Raw genomic sequence first — 21,075 nt, 5'->3', positions numbered from 1 at the left:
TGGGTGACGGGGGCGGATGGATGGGTCAAACAAACACAGGACTTTCAGGAGACCACTGTCCGTGTCCACCAAAAGTCAACGTTGAGTTATTGTACGGTAGTTTTGTTACATGAGTTCCCGGTCTGTACAAACGGCAGTTCGCGTAATTGTCAGGGAGAGTGGAGCAGGTGCAGGAGATGGAACTGGAACTTGGAGAAAATAATTTGAGTTAAATCCTCAATGCAGGCAAGACAAAACTCTAATAACAAAATCAAGGATCCAACAAAGACTGAACTGAAAACCAGGACACATGGTGCCTTCAAATTTGGTGGTGTTTATCATGTTCACAAGAAGAGTCCACATGAACGCCCCCCTGTTGTGGTATTCACGACCTCGCAAGTGGAAAGTTTCCAAAAGCTCAGAGTCCACGAGTTGTGACGTGTTTGTTGCAGTTGTCAGAAATGGCGGAGGCCTTGGAAGTAAAATTTTTGGTGCATAATAAGTGAATATATTTAAATTTTAGTCGTGTATTGTTTGTCTTCTTAATTTTATAATAGGTCTAAAGAAAATGTTGACATTCCAAATGACCTCATCCTATTCCTCTGTTATTATACCTTTGCATTTCCTGCATTATGTTATTCAAGCTTGTTAGCCTCTGTGGCTTCTAGATGCCAACAGTAACGTTAATATTGCGGTTGCCTAGCAGCGGTGTTCTTCACGACTTAACCACTTGAACGCCACGCATATCGTGTACACGAATTCCCGTGTTGTAAAACACAAGCTCACGATTTTCATCTGAAGGCACCATTAAATACAAACTGATCTGACGAGAGGATTAAGTGCAAGTGGAGAGATGGGCGGAGAAGCTCTGGTGAGGGGAATGAGGCAATTAGGCCAAGGAACGGGCAGGGAGCTGATTGGCTGGGTGAAAACACTGGAAACAAGAAAAGGAGCTGATTGTTTGGGAAGAACTAATGAGGCTGATTCAGAGCAGGTGTGTAGATGGGCTGAACTCTGGGAGCAGGGAAGAACTAATGAGACAGATTGAGACAAGGTGTGTAGAGGAGGCAAAGGAGGGGACAGCCAGTACAGGAAACCCAAAACACAGAAAGCAACTCAGTCCGGTCTACAAAAAGTCTGAAGGCATCTGGATACAGTGCCATACTGTGACAGTAATAAGCATACCTATTTACTTAAAAAACATACTTATTCTAAAGGGGCTATATTATGCTTTTGTGCTTTTTTTCCCTTTCATTTAGTGCATCATATAGTTTTGGTGCATGTTAAAGGAAGGGAAAGGCTGCTCATGAACTGCCTGAAACGCCTTGATTAAAGTCCTGCCTTTTTTTCTTCTGTAACGTGGTGATGTCACCAAGTAACAACTAGTTTGTCATGCCCTCAAACAAAGCTAGTTAAAGCAAGTACTTAACCAAGTACTTTTGTTGCATAAGTAAACCTAAAAACTGAGTAGAGGTTGGAAGTTGTCTGGAGAAGACTATGCATGCAACAAGTGGAAACTGGCATGCCACCCCCTGACGCGTCCAAAACACTAGAGGGGTATCTGGAGCGTCATGGTTGGAAGCGTAGCCGACCAAACGGCGCTGCTCCAACCTGCTGATCGGCTTGTCAGGTCAGTCCTGATATGATTGGTTAGATTTAATTGGTGCATGCCTAACACGTATAAATGTTAATCTATAATATTCCAAATTAGGAATATAACAAAGCCCACAGCTTCTTGCAACTTTGAGCTCAAAAGGAAGATATCCGACATTTCTCATCTGTGATGTAATGACATTAAATGCATTGACTCATGAGGCTCTCTGGCCTGTGAACATTTCGTGCTCAGAGCTCAAGCGCTTGGCATTCTGCCGGGTCACCGTCTGTTCACAGAGATGCCGTTTGTGTCACTCACGCTGCTCCGCTGTCATCCGACGCTGCTACTTTTTTTTTTAACATTAAACTGTGTACAACAACATGCCGTGGCATTTAGATAACACACTGATGGTATTTTCAGGGAAAAAAAAAAAAAAAATTTAAATTTCAACTGAGATGTTTTGTGCAGATTAAGTCAGTCTAGCTGCTCCAAATGGAAGAAATATGAGAAATAAAGCGACTGTGTCTGCTTTTTTCTGATGTCAGGTGAAAATCACTTTGTGTCTCCGAAATGTCAACATCAACTTGGTTCAATTTGGTCACATTTTGGATTTTATCCAGTCGGGTTTTCAGGTTTTGGAGAAATGGTTTTGGAGGAATGGAGCTCTGTCTGAATATTGATGTTGTATTATTTTGGCTGTTATAATAAAAGACTTAATTGGTGTTTTACCATTTTGTACTGCTGCCAATTCAGAAACTAAATAGAAATTAATTATATATATATATATTCTCTCTGCATTCATCCTAGCTGTACCACGGCCACTGCACCAAAATATGCAATTATTGCACATTTTCAAACTGTGAGTAGTTCCTCCATTTCTACGCTATTGTTACTATTTTTACTGCATTGTGAGAAAACACATATTCATCAATACCACACAAAAACATACAGTGATTTTGCCTGATATTGACGTAAGGCGATCACTTAGATCGTAGGCCTATTTGTAGAAGAAGACGTGTGTTGGTTCTTATTTTAGATCTCTGATAAGTCTGTGTTTTTCAGACGTTGTCCATAATGTATCTCTCGGCGCTAGGCTTAGTTATGCGGTTTATTTCGGGGACATCGTGCTTTGAAATGAAGCTTTGACTAATCTCCACACATCCTGGGGAGCGCCTGGTAGGCATGCTCCTCTTCCTCGGCTCCCTTTGAGGTGAAGGGGATGAGAAGGGAGAGAAAAAAAAGGGCTAACAGAAAAGAAATGTGAGGGACTGATGGGGGAGGGTAGAGGACCCGTGGTCATCCTACGGGGTCTGTGAGGCTGCCAGAGGCCTTGTAATCCTCCCCCACCCCTGCCCTCCTTTCCTCTCTATCATCCCCTCCACCTCACCATGACAAACCGGATCTGCTCTCTATCAAAGAGCCACAGGCTACCTCTCCTCTTTTTTCCTCCTTTTCTTACCCAGCAGTCCTCATCCCATTTGTCATTTACACTGCCTGGGTCTTGGTCAGCTCGCGGGGACAGCCCGTCGCTGCCAGGCTTGGCCGCCGAGCTCAGAGGCCTGGCAAGAAAGAGCCACCGGTCCCCCCAGTGGCAGCATTTAGAAAGCCACTTAATGGGTTTAGGCGCATTTGCTAATTTGTCAACAAGTTTCGGATGTGGCGCCCGGCTGCCAGGCCGGTTGGTCTGGCACTTGACTGGAGGGGTATCTCTATTGGCCGACCATTTCTGGAGCCATGGGTGGAATCAAATTCAAAGGCCTTTGCATTCTTGAGTATTTGCATGTTGGCACTTGAGGCAGCAGATCTCAATGCTGAATGGCTTACAAACAGGCTGATGTGCTAACTAATTATTCCTATTGTCCTGGGTTTTAATGCAGACAGATTATCAATGCAGGAAGGAAGACAGCAAATCATTTGTTTTGGCATATGTTGCACTGAAGATGATGGAGTCTAAAGAGGAAGCATGGCAGCATATTAGCAGAGCAGCGTCAATGTTCAGTCTGTGTCTACACAGATGTGTTTCTGTTTATCACTATCAAACAGGTCTGAAGCATTTAGGTTGAAACATTTTAGAATAGAAATAGTTCCAACGGCATCTAAGAGTGCAAATGGTAGGAAGCGTTATGCATAATTAGTGTTACGATTTAGTGTTTCTCCACTGTAAGGACCCAAAAAGTTTGAGAACCCCTGCTCTAGTTGTGTCAGCAGGACGGTGTATGAGGGGATTGAGTCTAAATCAACTACAGTGTGTGTTCATGGTGATGAACACGTCTCCCAGTGTGGCTCAGTGATGTGTTTTAATATTTTTGGGACAATAATAGAGCTCTATGGCACAGAGGAAGAAGACATATGAGGCACACACACACACACACACACACACACACTACTATTTAACACACATGATGTCCGGCCTGTCAAGCAGGCTTTAGCTATTTTCTATTGAAAATAGTTGGCAACGCAGCCGCTATTTCCGGGAGTTAAGTACAACACTAATGCAATAATAACGCTATTATAGACAGAGAGTATAACCTGCTATTTTCACAAAATACTGAAAACCAGCCAGATGAATTCCTTCTCCATTTCACCAATTTGACTCACTTAAACAGTGAAGGACGCATGATGGCCTCAAGGCTCATATACTGAACTCTCAGTCTTGATTAAATGAATGTCTTTTAGAAGTAAAGTTGAGATGTGTTTTGTTTTCTTCAATCCATCCAGGGTTTCTAAGCACAGGAGACCAGGCAGCCAAGGGCAACTACGGCCTGCTGGATCAGATTCAGGCTCTCAGGTGGATCAAAGAAAACATCCAGGCCTTCAAAGGAGATCCGAAGAGAGTGACCATCTTTGGCTCTGGCGCCGGAGCGTCGTGCGTCAGCCTGCTTACCCTCTCGCATTACTCAGAAGGTATGTCTACTTACTCAAAGGCATCCGTTGCAACACAGAGATATGCTCGCCAACAAACGGCCTTTTTCATCATTTATGTTACGTATGAGTATCTACTCAACATGGGCTTCACATCAAGAACATGTTCACAGCGAGCTCTGGAGCCTTGGTTTTGTTACCTTTTAAGGCACAATAAACTCTGGTGACACTAAGTAGTTACGCTCCGAAAGTCCTGAAAGTGATTGCAAACTCAAGTCTGGACTGATTGTCTGGTTCGTTCGCACAAAAAGGTGTATAAATGCCACGATAATGTGCAAGGCGTTTAGCATGCAATAAGTACGCCTTTCTTGATTTCAGTGTGTCATTTGTACGCCATGTATCCTGTACTGACTGCAATGTAAAGCATCCATGTATAAATGCTACAATAAGGGTTATTGACGTAGTATATAAAGCGAGAAAGACCACTTATGGTGGATGGGTCCAACAAATATTGGACTTTTAACCAGGAGACTGGTGTTTGGAATCGTTGTTGACTGGTGTTTTGTTCTGTAAGTTACAGTGTCAGTGACGTTTGTCATGTGACGGTGTTTCTGTAGTTGTGTTACGTTGTTTCCGTACGTGTTTTACTTAGATTACTTACTAAGCGCAACCATGACATTTTCCCTTACCCTAACTAAGTGGTTTTCTTGCCTGAATCTAAGTTAGTGGTTTGTATTTAAGTCATTATAGACTTAATTTAAGAATGAAATTAATTTATTGACTTGGTGCACATTACATTTTAGAAATCTGAAGAGCCTTTGGCGAATTAGACCCCATGCATTCGTCTGTCATCCATTTTTTTTAGTGGGTAGTGATGCCATAAATAGTACAGGAATATGGTGGCGGAAGGATGAGATGTGGAGTGTGGCCTCCGATGATGGAAGGGAACCCTGGGTGCGGGATATGACGAGAACTGGAGGCGAACGGTCGTGTCGATTTTACACTGAAATGACAGCTAATAGCAGCGGAGAGGAGAACGAACGGTTCCAAAGTCTGACAGCAACAATATGATTGGCTCACGGAGATCGTGGCAAAAATCTGGTTGGTTTAACTGAAAGAGTGAACGCCCCATAGTCACCAGAAGCAAAACACAAAGAAAACATCACTTTAGTACAAGCAGAATGCACTGAATCGCTCAGTAGCATCAGTTATTAAAATAGCCTGTCATCAGATTACTCACGGCATCATATTTGATCACCGCATGCAGAGACAACAACCGGAGCATGGGTTCATTCAAGTGTGCATTCTGCCCTCAGTCTGAAAGCATCAGAGGGTGGAGGATGGATTGTGAATTATCATACCGTGTTTGCATCTTTATTTATGTGTATTATGGACATTTTAAATTCTTTATCTGGCTTTCACAAATGAATAGTTCCGTGCAACTAATACAGCGAGGACAATCGCCTGAACCCATCTGTCAGGAAAGAAAAAGAAGATTTGGAGGATTTGATCTCAAAAAGTGCTGCTGTTGTTCTCAGGCCATTTTCTTTTCCGTGCACAACAAATACAGGGTTTGTGAAAAATGCACCTTCCCACAAAAATCTTTTTTATCTTGCTGGTAGAAGTCCATCGGGTTTACCTCAGACAATCAGAAAGAGGGAGACTTTCTATTTGCCCTTTTTGTCTTGTGTTGCAGTTATTAGGTCTGTTTCATTTTTCTCCATCCTGTACTTGAGGGAATACAAATGTCTTACTTTACATTTAGATAAAAGTCCTCATGTACCGATGGTCAACAATCAGGGCTGAGAGAGTCGACAAACACGCCATGCCTCGCCAAGCATTCGTGGTGATGCTGCTTTTTTTGCATTTGCTCCTGTATATCGGAGCTCTGCTGTTGTTAAGCTGCCATGAAGACCGGCTCAGCATACCAAGATCATAACTCAGTCACTCTGCATGCATAGTTCTGAAGTTATTCTCTGACTGACTAACGGCAGCAGCAGCAGTAAAAGCTCGTACACTGCTAACCAGGCCTTGTGGGAAATGTCTGCTGTGTGCTCAAAACATACTTTTCAAGTCGGCCTGGTTGAGTCACCACCACTGTGTGTTTGCATAGAGTATAAATAGAACAATAAAACACACATAACTCCAGTGTTCCTGGTGTATTGTGGCCTACTTGCTGATTGGCAGTCGGTGAAGCTGTGCTACCAATCATCCAGGATGTGAAAACTGCCTTAGGTGTTATCGTTGTTATATAATATACACAGCAAATATCTTTTATGTTCAGGGTTGTTCATTAGGGACACGAAGATGTAATGTCAGTATACTGAATCATCCTTTTATTTGCCTTGAAATGTTTTTATGCTGGCATGACAAGAAGAGATCTTTGTTTGACTGGGTTTCTCTCAGTGATATTTTTAGAATGAACTATTTATTAATACGGTATAAAACAAAGAAAAAATGATGACTACCAAAGTAGGGACCAATCTGATCTGATGGAACAGTATTAACTGGTATATATGCCAAATAGCAAAATTTAACTGGTTAGTTTGTTTTCATATAGCCAAACTAAATCATTAAATTCTAAACTGTATTTGCATAAAGCAGTAATGTTACCAGCTAGGCAATCACACTGCAAAGCAGCCAGACAGCTGCTGAGACACACAAGAGCCTCAGACATCCACCAGTGAAAAGGGCACTGCTGACATCAGTTTGCAGGATAGATCACTAATTAGATAGTCAGCTATAACACATTAAATAGCTTCAAAACGTACCTGCAAGTGGCAATTTTGTCATTTTAGATGCTGGTGTGGTCATTACGTAAGTTTGTTTGCATTGTCTCTCTGTTCCCCTGCAGGGGCTCAGCCTGCCAGGGCTTAACTGTCAATCAAACACAGATACAGCCCTTTAGAGGCTGAGATAATGATCTTTTAAGAATAAAAACTGTAAATGATGTATGTTTCCATGCTGTTTTGTTAATTAATTAATTAATACGAGCTTCCATCTCAGATCTGTTCCAGAAAGCCATCATCCAGAGTGGCACAGCGCTGTCCAGCTGGGCAGTCAACTACCAGCCTGCCAAGTACACGCGAGCCCTGGCTGAGAAGGTGGGCTGCAACATGCTAGACACCATCGACCTGGTGGAGTGCCTGCAGAACAAGAACTACAAGGAGCTGATCGAGCAGTACATCACGCCTGCAAAGTACCACATCGCCTTCGGGCCTGTGATCGATGGCGACGTCATCCCGGATGACCCCCAGATCCTAATGGAGCAAGGGGAGTTCCTCAACTACGACATCATGCTGGGGGTCAATCAGGGCGAGGGGTTTAAGTTCGTAGATGGCATCGTGGACAGCGAGGACGGGGTGTCCGCCAATGACTTTGACTTTGCTGTGTCGGACTTTGTGGACCATCTCTATGGCTACCCGGAGGGCAAGGACACTCTGCGCGAGACCATCAAATTCATGTACACGGACTGGGCGGACAAGGAGAACCCAGAGACCCGGCGCAAGACCCTGGTGGCTCTGTTCACTGACCACCAGTGGGTGGCACCAGCAGTGGCCACAGCTGACCTCCACGCCCAGTATGGCTCCCCCACCTACTTCTACGCTTTCTACCACCACTGTCAGAGCGACATGAAGCCCAGCTGGGCCGACTCGGCCCACGGCGACGAAGTGCCGTACGTGTTTGGAATCCCCATGATCGGCCCAACGGATCTCTTCAACTGCAACTTCTCCAAAAATGACGTGATGCTGAGTGCTGTCGTCATGACCTACTGGACAAACTTTGCTAAAACAGGGTGAGTGCTGCCGTCCTTTGTCCTTGTTCTTTGGGTTTTTATTGCATTTTTATTCATGTTATACCATCATTCGTATGAGAATTTATTCCTGCAGTATATGAGATACTTAGCATTCACTTCTGTATCTGAAATTGCACCCCTTCTTCCTAGAGTCATCACTCAGCCAAACGGAGTAAAACACACTCTTTACTCTGTGCATTCAGAGAAAACATCCACAAACTGCTTAGAAATCATGTAAAAGCTTCCTTTATTCTATCAGACCTTGCTTCATCATGATCACGTCTTGATTAGGGCTGTCAAAGTTAACACGCTAATAACGCAAGATTGTTTTAACACCACTAATTTCTTTAACGCATTAACTCAACTTGCGTTTTCAGAGGAAGTAGTGGGCTCTTACAGCTAGAGTGAAGATACTTGTATCATATTAAACTAGAAAACCTAATGAATCCATTGGTCCCAACCATGTCATACTGGCTTGTCGGGATAGAGGCTAAATAATGCTACAAATCCGCGCTACATTTTGGCGAGGAAAAACTGTGGTGGCCATTTTCAAAGGGGTCCCTTGACCTCTGACCTCCAGATATGTGAATGAAAATGGGTTCTATGGGTACCCACGAGTCTCCCCTTTACAGACTTTATGATAATCACATTCAGTTTGGGGCAAGTCATAGTCAAGTCAGCACACTGACAGCTGTTGTTATTATTCTAAATGCAGTACCTGTGAGGGTTTCTGGACAATATTTGTCATTGTTTTGTGTTGTTAATTGATTTACAATAATAAATATATACATACATTTGCATAAAGCAGCATATTTGTCCACTCCCATGTTGATAAGAAGATTAAATACTTGACTAATCTCCCTTTAAAGTACATTTTGAACCGATAAGAAATGTGCAATTAATTTGCGATTAAATCCATCAATCAATCGACAAAGCCCTAGATTTGATGTTTCTTTAATATCAAAAGTAATTGCTGTTGACATGCAAGGGTTCAAGGTTCCAATGCATTCATCCATAAACTCATGGAAATGACGGCTCTCTCTTCCTCGTCAACCAATTACAGAACAAAATAAGTACTAATTAAAATAAAACAATGGATAAAAACAACACAAAACTACATTTCACTCTAGAAACTGTTACAAAATAATGAATGAGGTAACCATTTATTAACCATTGTGACTGAATCCACACGTCCTCCCACCAGGCTAGTGGACTGACCTTCATCATACACAATTAAAATGACCGTTAACATCTACTATCTGATACTCCAAAGATAGACGTGGAGCGGGGGTTTCGACAGGAGATTTGGTTATGATTAGTGTATTAATAATTAACTGATGAGTCAAAGAGATCAAGCGGAGGTTAATAAAACAAGCCCGATCCTCCCCCGGTGCTGCGCTATGCTGGATTTGATGAGAGGATTTGCTCTCTGTTTATATTTGAATCACGTTTTATGTTTCCGCGCACCTTGAGATTAGGTATCAGGGTGTTTGCAGCCCAGTCAAACTGAAAATTCACTTTAAGTTGAATAAATAAAGTCTTGATCAGCTTCATAGGCTGCAGCGTTCACTCCCCTCGCTCTCTGTTTGGCTTCCATCCAGGTGATGCCTGATCGGGAGGTGGGGGGGGGTTTGGCTGCCTTATACACATTTTTGGAAAGGCTCTTTTCTCTTGCTTCTTTTCGAGTGTACTTCCAATAAAGCAGTGAGTGAAAGTGGCCGCTTTTCAACAAAATCTCCCCCACAGATCTCCCCACCGCTCGCTCAAAGTGTCCCGTCGTGCATCCTGGCAGGTTGGTGTCTGAAAACACGCCCGTTCAGAAGGGGCTGAATGCTCGGCCTGCGGCGCTGCTGCTTTGCAGCTTTCTGGAGGAGCCGCTCGTACAAAACAACTTCACACTCGACACTGAGCTCCCTTTGGGTCCAATACACCTGCCGTGACATGGTTGCATCACACAGCCAAGTCACGGCTACTCGTGGTCAGAAACGCTGGTGAAATACACTCTAGTTCATGGGGAAAAAAACACCACTAACAGGCCCTAAACAGCTATAGATTTATTATGATGTTTAGATATGAAACATATTGAATGAAGTTACTATTCTAACTCATTGCACCCCGAAATAACACACAAAAGGCCCCCAAAGCACTTAAAAAATATACTTACTGTGTACTTCAGAGTGTAGACTGACCCTGGCTGGTGATTGATCCGAACTGATCGGTGATTGAACATCATTGATTGTATGGGGTGACAGTTGGCCGCAGGGGAGTTCATAACGATTAGATGTTTTAGAGGGAACATTGTCACGATGGCACACTCGGCCTTCAAAATAAAAGTCCGCTGAAGCCAGTCTTTCACTGCAGTGTAAAGTGACATCTTTATACTGTACTGTATACCATACTGTGAGGACTTTATCCAACAACATCTTATAAGTACAAAAAAATGTTTCTTCTCAAAACAAGCTAGTACGTGTTGTGGATTTCATAGTGGACTTGAGCAGAATTATCTCCTCAGCTGTGATATACTGCAATAGGCAAGACTCTGAGGTACATTTCTTACGTTGACTCCCGTAACTGTGACAGCGCCAAGTATAAAACTGGCTGAACGCCACCCCAGCTTTGTGCCTATATATGAGCAAGAGATCACAACATACGGGCCTGCTGATAACTCTGCTATATTTAGAGCTCACGGACAGTAGCGTTAACCACAATAACCAGCACGACTGTGTACTGTCAAAAGACACATACAGAGACTCTCTCAGAAGGAACATAACTGTATTTTCTAGTGACTGTCGCAGCACCGCCAGACTCCTCGACACAGAAACCCCGTCAGTAGCTGCTCATGGCTGGTTACCTCTGACCACCAGCAGCACTGTGGGAAGCACAGCGTTACCCAATGCTGCACTCAGCGGTTTACGGTCAACGTCGGCGTCTGCTGTGTCTCCACAACCACAGTGTATGTCACCCCGTCTGGTTACTACACACTGAGGGCTATTTTGGGCTTGAAGACTACACATGTATTACATAAAGTCTGCGTTATAAACTCAGGGTAGGGGTTTTTATACATTTGGGTTTTTAACCCCTACAGTCCTAGGGTGCTGGAAGGTGAGGTTCTCCTAGACAGACATCCCTAAAATAAATCAAGAGTAGCTCCACAACTACCAGGTCTATATGCATGATATTGGTCTCTATGGATAGGTAAGACCTCAGAGAATTCATCCCCAGTGTCAGTAACATTGTGACTGTTACTACGCCTGAGTAAATTGTGATGAAATATAGGAAACATTTTTTATCCCGTTTTCTAGATTACACCATGGATAACACCATTATAGCAGTGATGCCATGCACAGAGATGCCACTGAATTAATTCAGCAACTCCTCGACTACAACTGTGCCAAAGCAGATATAAACAACACAAAGCACATCAATTCTACAAAGGTTTTAGTGAGGATAGGACCAGGAGGACTCTCCATTTGGCACACGTGGATACCCAAAGTGTGCCAAATGGTGTTTCTACCTCTTGAAAGGGAATCTGGCTCTAAAATACGACTGATATCCTCTACAGGAGGCTATGTGCACACAGTGGAGCCTTTGGCCATGACATTTACCCTGTGCATCATCACATTCTACCATTGTGCACAGTATAAAATCAATAAAAAAAGAACTAAATTGTTTAATTTTGACTCCAAATGGAGTACTTTTATTATAATAACGAAATATGATCAAGTAGATAATACAAATAAGATCAATAAAAAATGTAAATAAGATAACAGAAAAGAATCCAAAGTCAAGTATCAATATAAATACGGTCAAAAATATTATGAAGTAAAACTACAATTTCTCGTGCGTTGATTTTGTAACTAAAATATTGAAATCATTGCCAAACAAACATTGTTTGGACAAAATACACTTTCACCTGGTACTGAGAGAAGACAAAAAGAGGTTCATAATTAATTAATGGTTTATAACATTAAATAATTTATCATGCAACAATACCAAATATTGGCTGCACGCATTGTATTTGTCATTTTATAGACTAAAATATTACTCAGTAAATGAAAAAAAAATTAATTGATGAAGCTAAGAGTGAAAAACATGTATGTTCATAATTGGGAAAAAAAAGTTATGCAATACTTTCACAAACATGTAAAGCTGCTCCGGTGGCAGACAGTAAACGGCATCACTGAATATATTACAGCTCATCCGAGTACATGAAAGCATCTGCTCCACCACTCTGCTGACACGTATTACGACTATGAATTCTCTGTTTTCATACACCTGTCAGACTGCGAGCAGGCCAGATTTAGTATCTCAACCTCTGACAAGAGTCACTGCCATTATCAACAGATTGGATGCTTAATGGAAACATATGCAAGCAAAACATGTCTTTTTGCAGTTCAACGAGCAAGGAAGGCCCCGAGCGTTGGCTTTTTTTTCTTTTCTTTTCTGAGCAAATTCAGTGGCAGAGTAGCAGCATATTGTTCCAGCATATGTTAACGCTGAGACGACACATGCTAGCAGCCTTATGTATAGCTCCATATGTAGCCACCAGTTGGAGGGCAGACGGTGCATTATGGCCGACTCCAGCCTTTTTTAATGACAGGAGGAACAGGTTGGAGCTGTGTACATTCAGGACCAATGTGTTCGCCCTACCTTTAATAGTAGTTGTTACCTTGGCAAATAGACAAATAAAATGTGACAATAGTGCAACATTTCTGTCATTTACGTTTTGTTTATGTGATGTATCCTAATCTGCAGTACTTAAGTACAAATTTGAGGTACTTTACTTGAGTATTTCCATATTACTTTATACTTCTACTCGACTACATTTATCCGACAGCTCTTTGTTGGTGTCGAATGTTTGTGATGAACTGAAGGATGAAGTGTTCCTTCATGTGTTGCAACTGGAAAATGCATCGTCACAACGCTGAAAATGGGGACGTTTTTCCTGAAACTATGAAAAGTTGACTTTTTTAGAGATACGTCAACGCGTTCTCACTCCCAACTCGTCAAATACCGCCGTTTGGTCGGCGCCACTCGGTGTCAGAAACCGACGCACGGAGACGCCCTTTAGCAATAGTATATGTGACGAACTGGGCTTTCGAATAACTCCAATGTAAACCCACTATCGGCGTTATACGATGGTTGGACAAACTTATGAAGTATTAATAGCATACGTACTAGCATAGAGAGTCCGTTCAGGGTGGGCGGAAGGACTTTCAACCACACTCTAAGAAAAGTCAGTGAAAATAGCAATCCAGAAAAATCTGATAGAATAGGAAAACACTGACAGGGAACATTTTTCTGATAATACTTGAATACTTTTAGTAAGATTTTGAATGCAGCACTTTTACGTGTATTTTCACGGTATGTATTAGTACTTTTACCTAAGTAAAGGATGTGAGTATTCTTCCACCGTTGTCTATCTGATGCTTATAAATTGTGTTTTTGCTTTTTTCGCCCTGAGGATGAAAGTTGGGAGATTACATAAGTGAGAACAAACTGTTCTTTTTTTTATGCCGTAACAGTTTATTTCTGCACCTGCAATTCTGGAACACCTTCAAAAAGGAGTCGGTTATCTAAGCTCAGGACTAGTTTACATAACGAATTACGGAAACAATACAATCACATGCGTCAGTCGCAAAACAGAAGTTTAGGATGTGGCAAATTAAAGTCCATGTTGTCCTCTGTAGAAAGCAAACTCCAACACCCAGAAAGGAAGTTTAGCTCCTGAGCTTGTAATAGTTTCTGGATTTATTTGGTAAAATGGCTATAAAAGGGCAAAATGTGCATAATCACTGCAGAGCTCAGGTTGGCGGCCCCACATAAATCCTCCCGGTAAAGGAATGTGGAGCAACATGCATCAGTGGGCTTGTGATCGGGGTCAATATCGGCCGCTCATTATAGTCAGCTGACACGCTGACATATCTGCGTAAATGCTGGAATTTAGAAGAAGGCTGAGCAAAGTGATCCACTCCAGGTTACCATCAAATTACCATTAAATATTTGATAATTGGTTTCACTAAAAGATTTTATAATAACAAGCAGTAGCGCAATCGGAGAAGCAAAAAAACAACAACAACCTTTAAACTGGTAAAATAAAAAAAGTCAGACACGAGCAGATGGCGGGTGTGTGCAGGTCTGTTGTGTTTGCAGATTTACTTCCCTCTCTGCCCTCCTTTGTTCTGCACCATCAGTGGAACAACCCTTCCAGAAGCTGTGATTATTTTGTCTCAGAGCTCTTGGGTCAGCTTTGTCTCCCGAAAGACCTCTACTGCTTGGACAAGCTCCTAGTTTGTGCCAAGTTTAGATCCTGTCAAACCAACCAAACAGACTCTATAGGGCTCAGCTGATTCCTCTGACTCGATGCATTGGTGAACTCCAGATATTATCCCGAAAAAGAACCAATATATAAATCTGCCGTTTTAGCCTGAAATCCTTCTCAAACATGAAGCAACTCCCCCAGGACGCCAGCTATCCTCGGTGGACATTACTGTCTTTCAGAGGCTGTCGTAGGCTCGTTTAAAAAGCTACCGGTATCATATAGAACTAGATCTAAGGCCTCCACTGGTAACATGTCATGCTAGCTTGTCAGGAAGGAGATTAACTAACGCTCCAAAGTTACGCTCAATTTTGGCGAGGGAAAAACTGAGAAGGCCAGATATGGGTACCCATGAGCCTCCCCTTGACAGACATGCCCACTTTATGATAATCACATGCAGTTTTGGGGCCAAAAACCTTTTTGAATGCAGTATAAATGTGTTATTTCCCCCTTTTCTAAAACTGGTTTCTGCATACTGGGGTCCCTATACAGTCTTGAATTACATAAATTGGGTATCACCAGGGCTGGACTGGCCATCTGGCATACCGGGCATTTTCCCGGTGGGCTGATGTCCTTTTGGGCCGACATATGTCTTTTTTTTTTTGGGCCCATAAAACAGGTAAATCGGCCCATTTCTTTTCCTTAATTGACACTGGGCTGGTCCAATCACTCTGTGCCGGGCGGCCACAGTGAGGAGGAGAGGGAGAGACATGATGGAGGGAGTTTAGAGTTTGCGGTAAAGCTGGTAAATCACTGTAAAGCTGAGACTCTTGTGGATCCAATGAGCCTAACTGTATTCAAGTGTGATGATGTTAGTCCCCATGGTAGCCATTTCATTGACCTCACTGTATAAAATGACCTGTGGTGACCTCTAGGATAATCACAGCTTCATGAAACTTTACAGCCACAAACTAGAGACCTAGAGCATTCATAGGATGGATGGCTTTCCTAGCTAGATTGACAATAAGGGGGTGTCTGAGCAGTTTACACAACAGAAGTGCTCGCCATCCAATCGCCGAAAAATGTGCAAAAATCTCCAAATGTCAAAAGTTTTTGATCCCAAATCGCAGCATGTCTTTTTTTTATGGTGTTCCTCTAGGTCTTGGTGTCTCAATTTGGTATTTTGGAGGGATTATTGATCATTTCTATCAATTCCCAAATGGTTAAAAATGCTTAAATGTAGCACCAAATCTGTGTAACAAATGGTATCAACCCAAAAATTGCTGCAACAACTTATGAGACATAATACAGCATGAGGATGGACATCATATACTTCTATCATAATGTTATACACTCTAGACTTTCAACATTTGAATAGACCTCGAATCAAAACACAATGTTTATTACAGATTTATGACTAGAAAACCTGACGCAGTGCTGAGCTTATACTGGCATATACTACTGACCTGCTATCTGCCCCCTGAAAGCAACAGATTAAGGGATGTTTGAGCAGAGCAGCTTCACATTTGCTTAGTCACTGATGATGCACAGCTAGACATACATAGTTAGAAAACTGAAAATAATGTTTTTTGTTTGTCAGTTTTTGCAGTTAATATAAAATAAATCAAAATACATAACTCTTTTATACTTAGAGGAAATGATAAAATACTTGCACCATCAATCAAACTGCAACTGTGGACTGTCATTGCCTTTTAAAAAAACACGCAGTTCCCAAAACTGTAATAGCTATTTGTTATTTTCTGGAGTGTTCCTTCCTGGAGCTGTTTTACCACCATCCTCAATTTGATTTTCTTTTTCCCCCCAGCTGTGTACAGTTCCTCTATTTCCTTTGTGAATTGCATTGTGGCCATCAACCACACATTCAAAAAGGAGTTTTTTAGTCTTCCTACTGACCTTTTGAATACTTTGTTTGTCACTTCCACACTACAGACTCTAAACCAACAGTTTGTCGTCATCTTTTAAGCAAAAATCCCCCCAAAATTGTTGCTTCTTTTCTTATATTATAACATTAACAACATTAGCATACACACACCTTCTCACACTAACACTTTACATTCCATATATTGCATTCATTTGAATGAGATGGAGGTGGAAGTGCACATCCATAACACACCCATAGTCCCATGCATAGACTGCACCAGTGTCGACGTTCTCACTGTCTGTCGCTCCACAGGCAGGCGTTCAATAATGTTCCCTCGGTGGCCCCCAAAATGCAATGCATGATTCAAGATGTGTCCTCCTCCTCTTGAGTGTTGAAATATACCCCCTCCCAACACTCCAAGGTTGTTGTCTAGCCTTCACTCCCCCTCACCTCTCCAAAGTTAATGAAATCACTCCCACAAAGTCACCAGAGAGGCGGCACTATATTCCAAACTACAGAAAAAAACCACCCCCGGGGTGAGATTGAATATTAAGAAAATGTGACAAACAGAAACCTGGAAAAGTGTCATTGGTGTATAAAGGACGCGGAACATGTTGTCAGTTCGTGCATTCAAATTCAGAGTCACCTCGGAGAACACATTAGCTTTGAGCAGAGGGAGATGAGAATAGAATAAAAAGGCTTTGACTTTTTGTTGTAATGACACGTCTGGAGTTGTCACAGATTAGTGCTAAGTGGATCTAAAGTCCATTTGCAGAGTCGCTGCTTTAAATATGGTCATTATGTTTTAAATGGTGATGAAGGTGGATGTAATAATTAGTATGTTTCCTGTATGCTTACTGTGTCATAACGTTTTTTGGAGAGCGTATTAATGATTCAGCCCTTTATCGTCGGCATACAGTTACATTAAAAGAGCTTCATCTCTTCTCTCTTCTCTTTCAGGGATCCGAACCAACCAGTTCCACAGGACACAAAGTTCATCCACACTAAACCCAACCGTTTCGAGGAGGTAGCCTGGACCAAGTACAACCCCAAAGATCAGCTCTACCTCCACATCGGCCTCAAACCTCGAGTCCGAGACCACTACCGCGCTACCAAGGTCGCTTTCTGGTTGGAACTAGTTCCTCACCTCCACAACATCAATGAGTTTTTTCAGTACGTGTCCACCACCACCAAAATACCTCCGCAGGACACCACCCCTTACCCTTACACCAAGCGGTTCCCCGGCAAGAACAACTGGCCGTCCACCACCCGCCACCCAGGGGTGCCACCCGCCAACACCAAACAAACCACCGACCAGCACAAGGGCGGCGACCTAACCGACGAGTCGACCGTGGTGATCGAGACCAAGAGAGACTACTCCACCGAGCTCAGCGTCACCATCGCAGTCGGAGCCTCCCTGCTCTTCCTGAACATCCTCGCCTTCGCCGCGCTCTACTACAAGAAGGACAAGCGGCGGCATGAGTCCAACCGGCGCGTCCCCACCCCGCAGCGCAACTCCGCCCCGACCAACACGCCCTCGTCCGCCAACGACGTGGCCCACCTGCAGAGCGAGGAGCTGATGTCGCTGCAGATGAAGCAGCAGCAGCTGGAGCACGAGCACCACCACGAGTGCGAGTCGCTGCAGACCCACGACACGCTGCGCCTCACTTGCCCGCCCGACTACACTCTCACCCTGCGCCGCTCGCCCGACGACATACCGCTGATGACGCCCAGCACCATCACCATGATCCCCAACTCGCTGGCTGGCATGCAGCCTCTGCACAACTTCAATACTTTCGGTGGCAGCCAGAACAGTACCAACCTGCCCCACGGCCACTCCACCACACGGGTATAGCTCCACGGGGACGGGAACGGCGCCGGATTCCCTCTGGATCAGCCACTGACCTCGCAAGGCAAATACGAGTGGCTGACTGTGTGAAGCACAGACTTAGCAGATGTTATTTTGCTACCATGCCTTCTTGAAAAACATATACATTCATCATGAACTCATGAAAATATTCAAAGTGAATGTTACTATAGTAATAACTCTACTTGGAGCTAAGCTTCATGGAAGGTTTTCGAGGAGTTTTACCAAAAGAAAAGGCAACCAGGGGATGACTATTAATATTCGTACAATATGAAATGAAAGAGTTTCAAGTGTGACAGAGAAGCTTCCGCGGGACGCTTCTGTGCCATAAATACACAACAGGAAGTGGCGACTGTTGTTTGAAAAGCAACATCTTTTCATGATCCTTCATGCATCAGACACCTGACGGGCACAGAATTCTACACCCCAGCCTGAAATGTATTTATGAATACTTTGTAAAAAAAAAAAGGAAAAAAAAAAAAAGAAAGAAAAAAGGTATATAGTTGTGCGTGGAAATTTAAAAATCTAAAAAAAAAGAATATTAAAAGAGCTCCTTCTATTATTGTTTTTTTTTTATTTTGGCTGAAATTTTTTGGGTTTTTCCAGCTTGTGCTTTCTGTTTAGATGCGTGTAAATATATCCCGACATTCATCATTTCGCGTTTCGTTATTTTTTTTTTCACAGAACGACCAAAATGCGAACACAATCCCATCCTCGGAGAGTTGCACACCGTGCGTCTGCAGGTCATCACATCACAGTATACTGTCTCGTGCGTTTGCTTTGTTTCCACTCTTTAGACATGCATGTTCAGGAAGAGCTTTACTCTCCATTTTCAGACACGTCTCCTGTCTGAGAATGAGGACTGACTTCATCCCATCAACCTGCCGTCATCCTGTTACGCTTCCGATAGTTTCCTTTGTGGGCTTTTTTCTGTCTTGCGATCTCAGCACTGCCTGAGCTTACGATGTGACCAGCAATGTATTATTTAGAAATAAAAAAGGCAGTGATCTTTTTTTTTTTTTTTTTGTATCAATATTAGTTGGATATGTTTGTAAAGAAATATATGTTAGATATTTCAAATTGTCATATGCTAGCAATATGTAAAGTATTGTGCCAGGCTTGTGATATTTTGGGTTACAAAAGCAAGTGAATGAGTGTAAATATTAATGATATTAATTATTATAAAATTACAACAAAAGTAACCAAGAACTCTCTTTCCGTTTTGCATCCTATTACAAAAAAAAGAAAAAAATGGAAGTACATCCAGAAGATTTTAAGCTACATTTGTAAATTCTATAAAAAGATATATTCTTGCCATTTGGTCCCTAAACCAGTCAAGATAACAAGGGTTTTAATGTAGACTTTTAAAATCCTTAGTTGGTCTTATTTTTTGTTTGCAGTTTTGCCTTAAGTGATAATAGAGATATTTCTGGCTGGACACCTGTATAAACTTTTTCTGCAACATTTTTAATAAAATATCACAGTATTTTCTAAAAAAGAGAAAAAAAAGAAACAATTGGGTTTGATTGGATGGTTGTGTGTGCAAATGTGATTGTCTGAATGTCAGTTTGATAATACTTCATATTTTATTTCACTTATTTTAAATTACCCTGTTTTTTTAAGTTTATTATATTTAGTACAATTTCTCCCTCTTTTAAAATGTCATACTCACCACTCTGCTGCTCTCAGTTTCTCTTTTTAACAGAGATACGGTTTAGATATTCTTTTCAATAATGGGATGTTCTGTTCATGCTGTTCAGAATTAAAACTCAACACGTCGTGCACTTTTTCACATTAAAAACTAACAGCTGAAAGGGCATAAAGCTACCTTTCCTGGTAGGATTTTTAATGTGAATCCACAGAAAGATGAACAAAAAACTTTGCGAACTTGCCCTTAAAGCTACAGTAAGTAATGCATTTTAGAAACCAATTTTTTTTTTTTTTGATTTTTTGAAATTCTCATTGCATCCTGACAGCAATCAATAAATCAAAAAAGCTATGACAACAAAAGAAAAAAAAAATCCTGCATCTGCGGCTATCGCAGGACCGTAATAAACGCGTCCAAACATTTAATTCGGTCCGAATGAAATGATGACTTTTACTCCTTTGTTAGTTCCACAGTGGGGACATTTGCAGTGTACAGCAGCAAAGGGGATAGTGCAGAAATAAGAAGCATCATAAAACAAAAAAAAACAAAAAAAGTAGAGAGACATAAAATATGAACAATTTAAATAAAAGGAAATATTAGAAAATAAGAACAATATATACGGTATTGACAATAAACAGACTATTAACACAATTGCACAAGTGAAAATATGATATTTCACAGTGATTGGGCCGGAATTTCAACTGAAAGTGTTGCACAGTATGAATTGAGTTACACCTGAGTAGTAGTGATATTGCACGGTCGGTGTACAGTATAGTGCAGTATTGGAGTTAGTGCTGCTAGCTTCTTTCATTGGAAAAGAGTTGGTAACACTGGGCTGGGTTTTTATATTGGAACATTGTTAAATCTAGCTTACTCGTACTGTCACCGACCCCAGCTTCAATGACAGAAACAAATGAATAGATCAGCGTATCCAATGTCCAAGGTCCAATGTTCAAACAATTATTTCAAAACCCATGGTTAGTTTTTCGCATCTCTACAGGAGGTGATATACAGCCAGCAAAAAACTCAAATTATTTGGTTACACAAAAACATATTTTTTTAATAAAGTGTACGAGTCAAAGTCGAAAACAAGGGGCCTCATGCAAGAACCACCCGTACGGACAGATTTCTTCTTTTGAACTTGACCAATTTTCTCACATTTTGAATTTTTCTTATAGGTACGAACAC

General features: G+C 41.9%; 1 protein-coding gene across 3 annotated transcripts in view; it reads left to right on the top strand.

The window, feature by feature from the left end:
• The window catches only part of nlgn4xa (neuroligin 4 X-linked a), a 95,972-nt gene extending 77,055 nt beyond the window's left edge, over positions 1 to 18,917 (top strand). For all 3 annotated transcript variants that reach the window (XM_074627818.1, XM_074627820.1, XM_074627819.1), the window contains 3 exons: positions 4,292 to 4,477; positions 7,442 to 8,231; positions 17,333 to 18,917. In XM_074627818.1, the coding sequence (XP_074483919.1) occupies positions 4,292 to 4,477; positions 7,442 to 8,231; positions 17,333 to 18,227 (1,871 nt within the window). In that variant the 3' untranslated portion in view covers positions 18,228 to 18,917. The remainder of the gene's footprint in view (positions 1 to 4,291; positions 4,478 to 7,441; positions 8,232 to 17,332) is intronic.
• Positions 18,918 to 21,075: the final 2,158 nt, after the last annotated feature.

Source organism: Sebastes fasciatus, chromosome 24 (genome assembly GCF_043250625.1).
Source record: "Sebastes fasciatus isolate fSebFas1 chromosome 24, fSebFas1.pri, whole genome shotgun sequence".
Classification (NCBI taxonomy): Eukaryota; Metazoa; Chordata; class Actinopteri; order Perciformes; family Sebastidae; genus Sebastes; species Sebastes fasciatus.
Note: the sequence above shows the minus strand (reverse complement) of the source record. Positions and strands in the feature narration are given on the sequence as shown.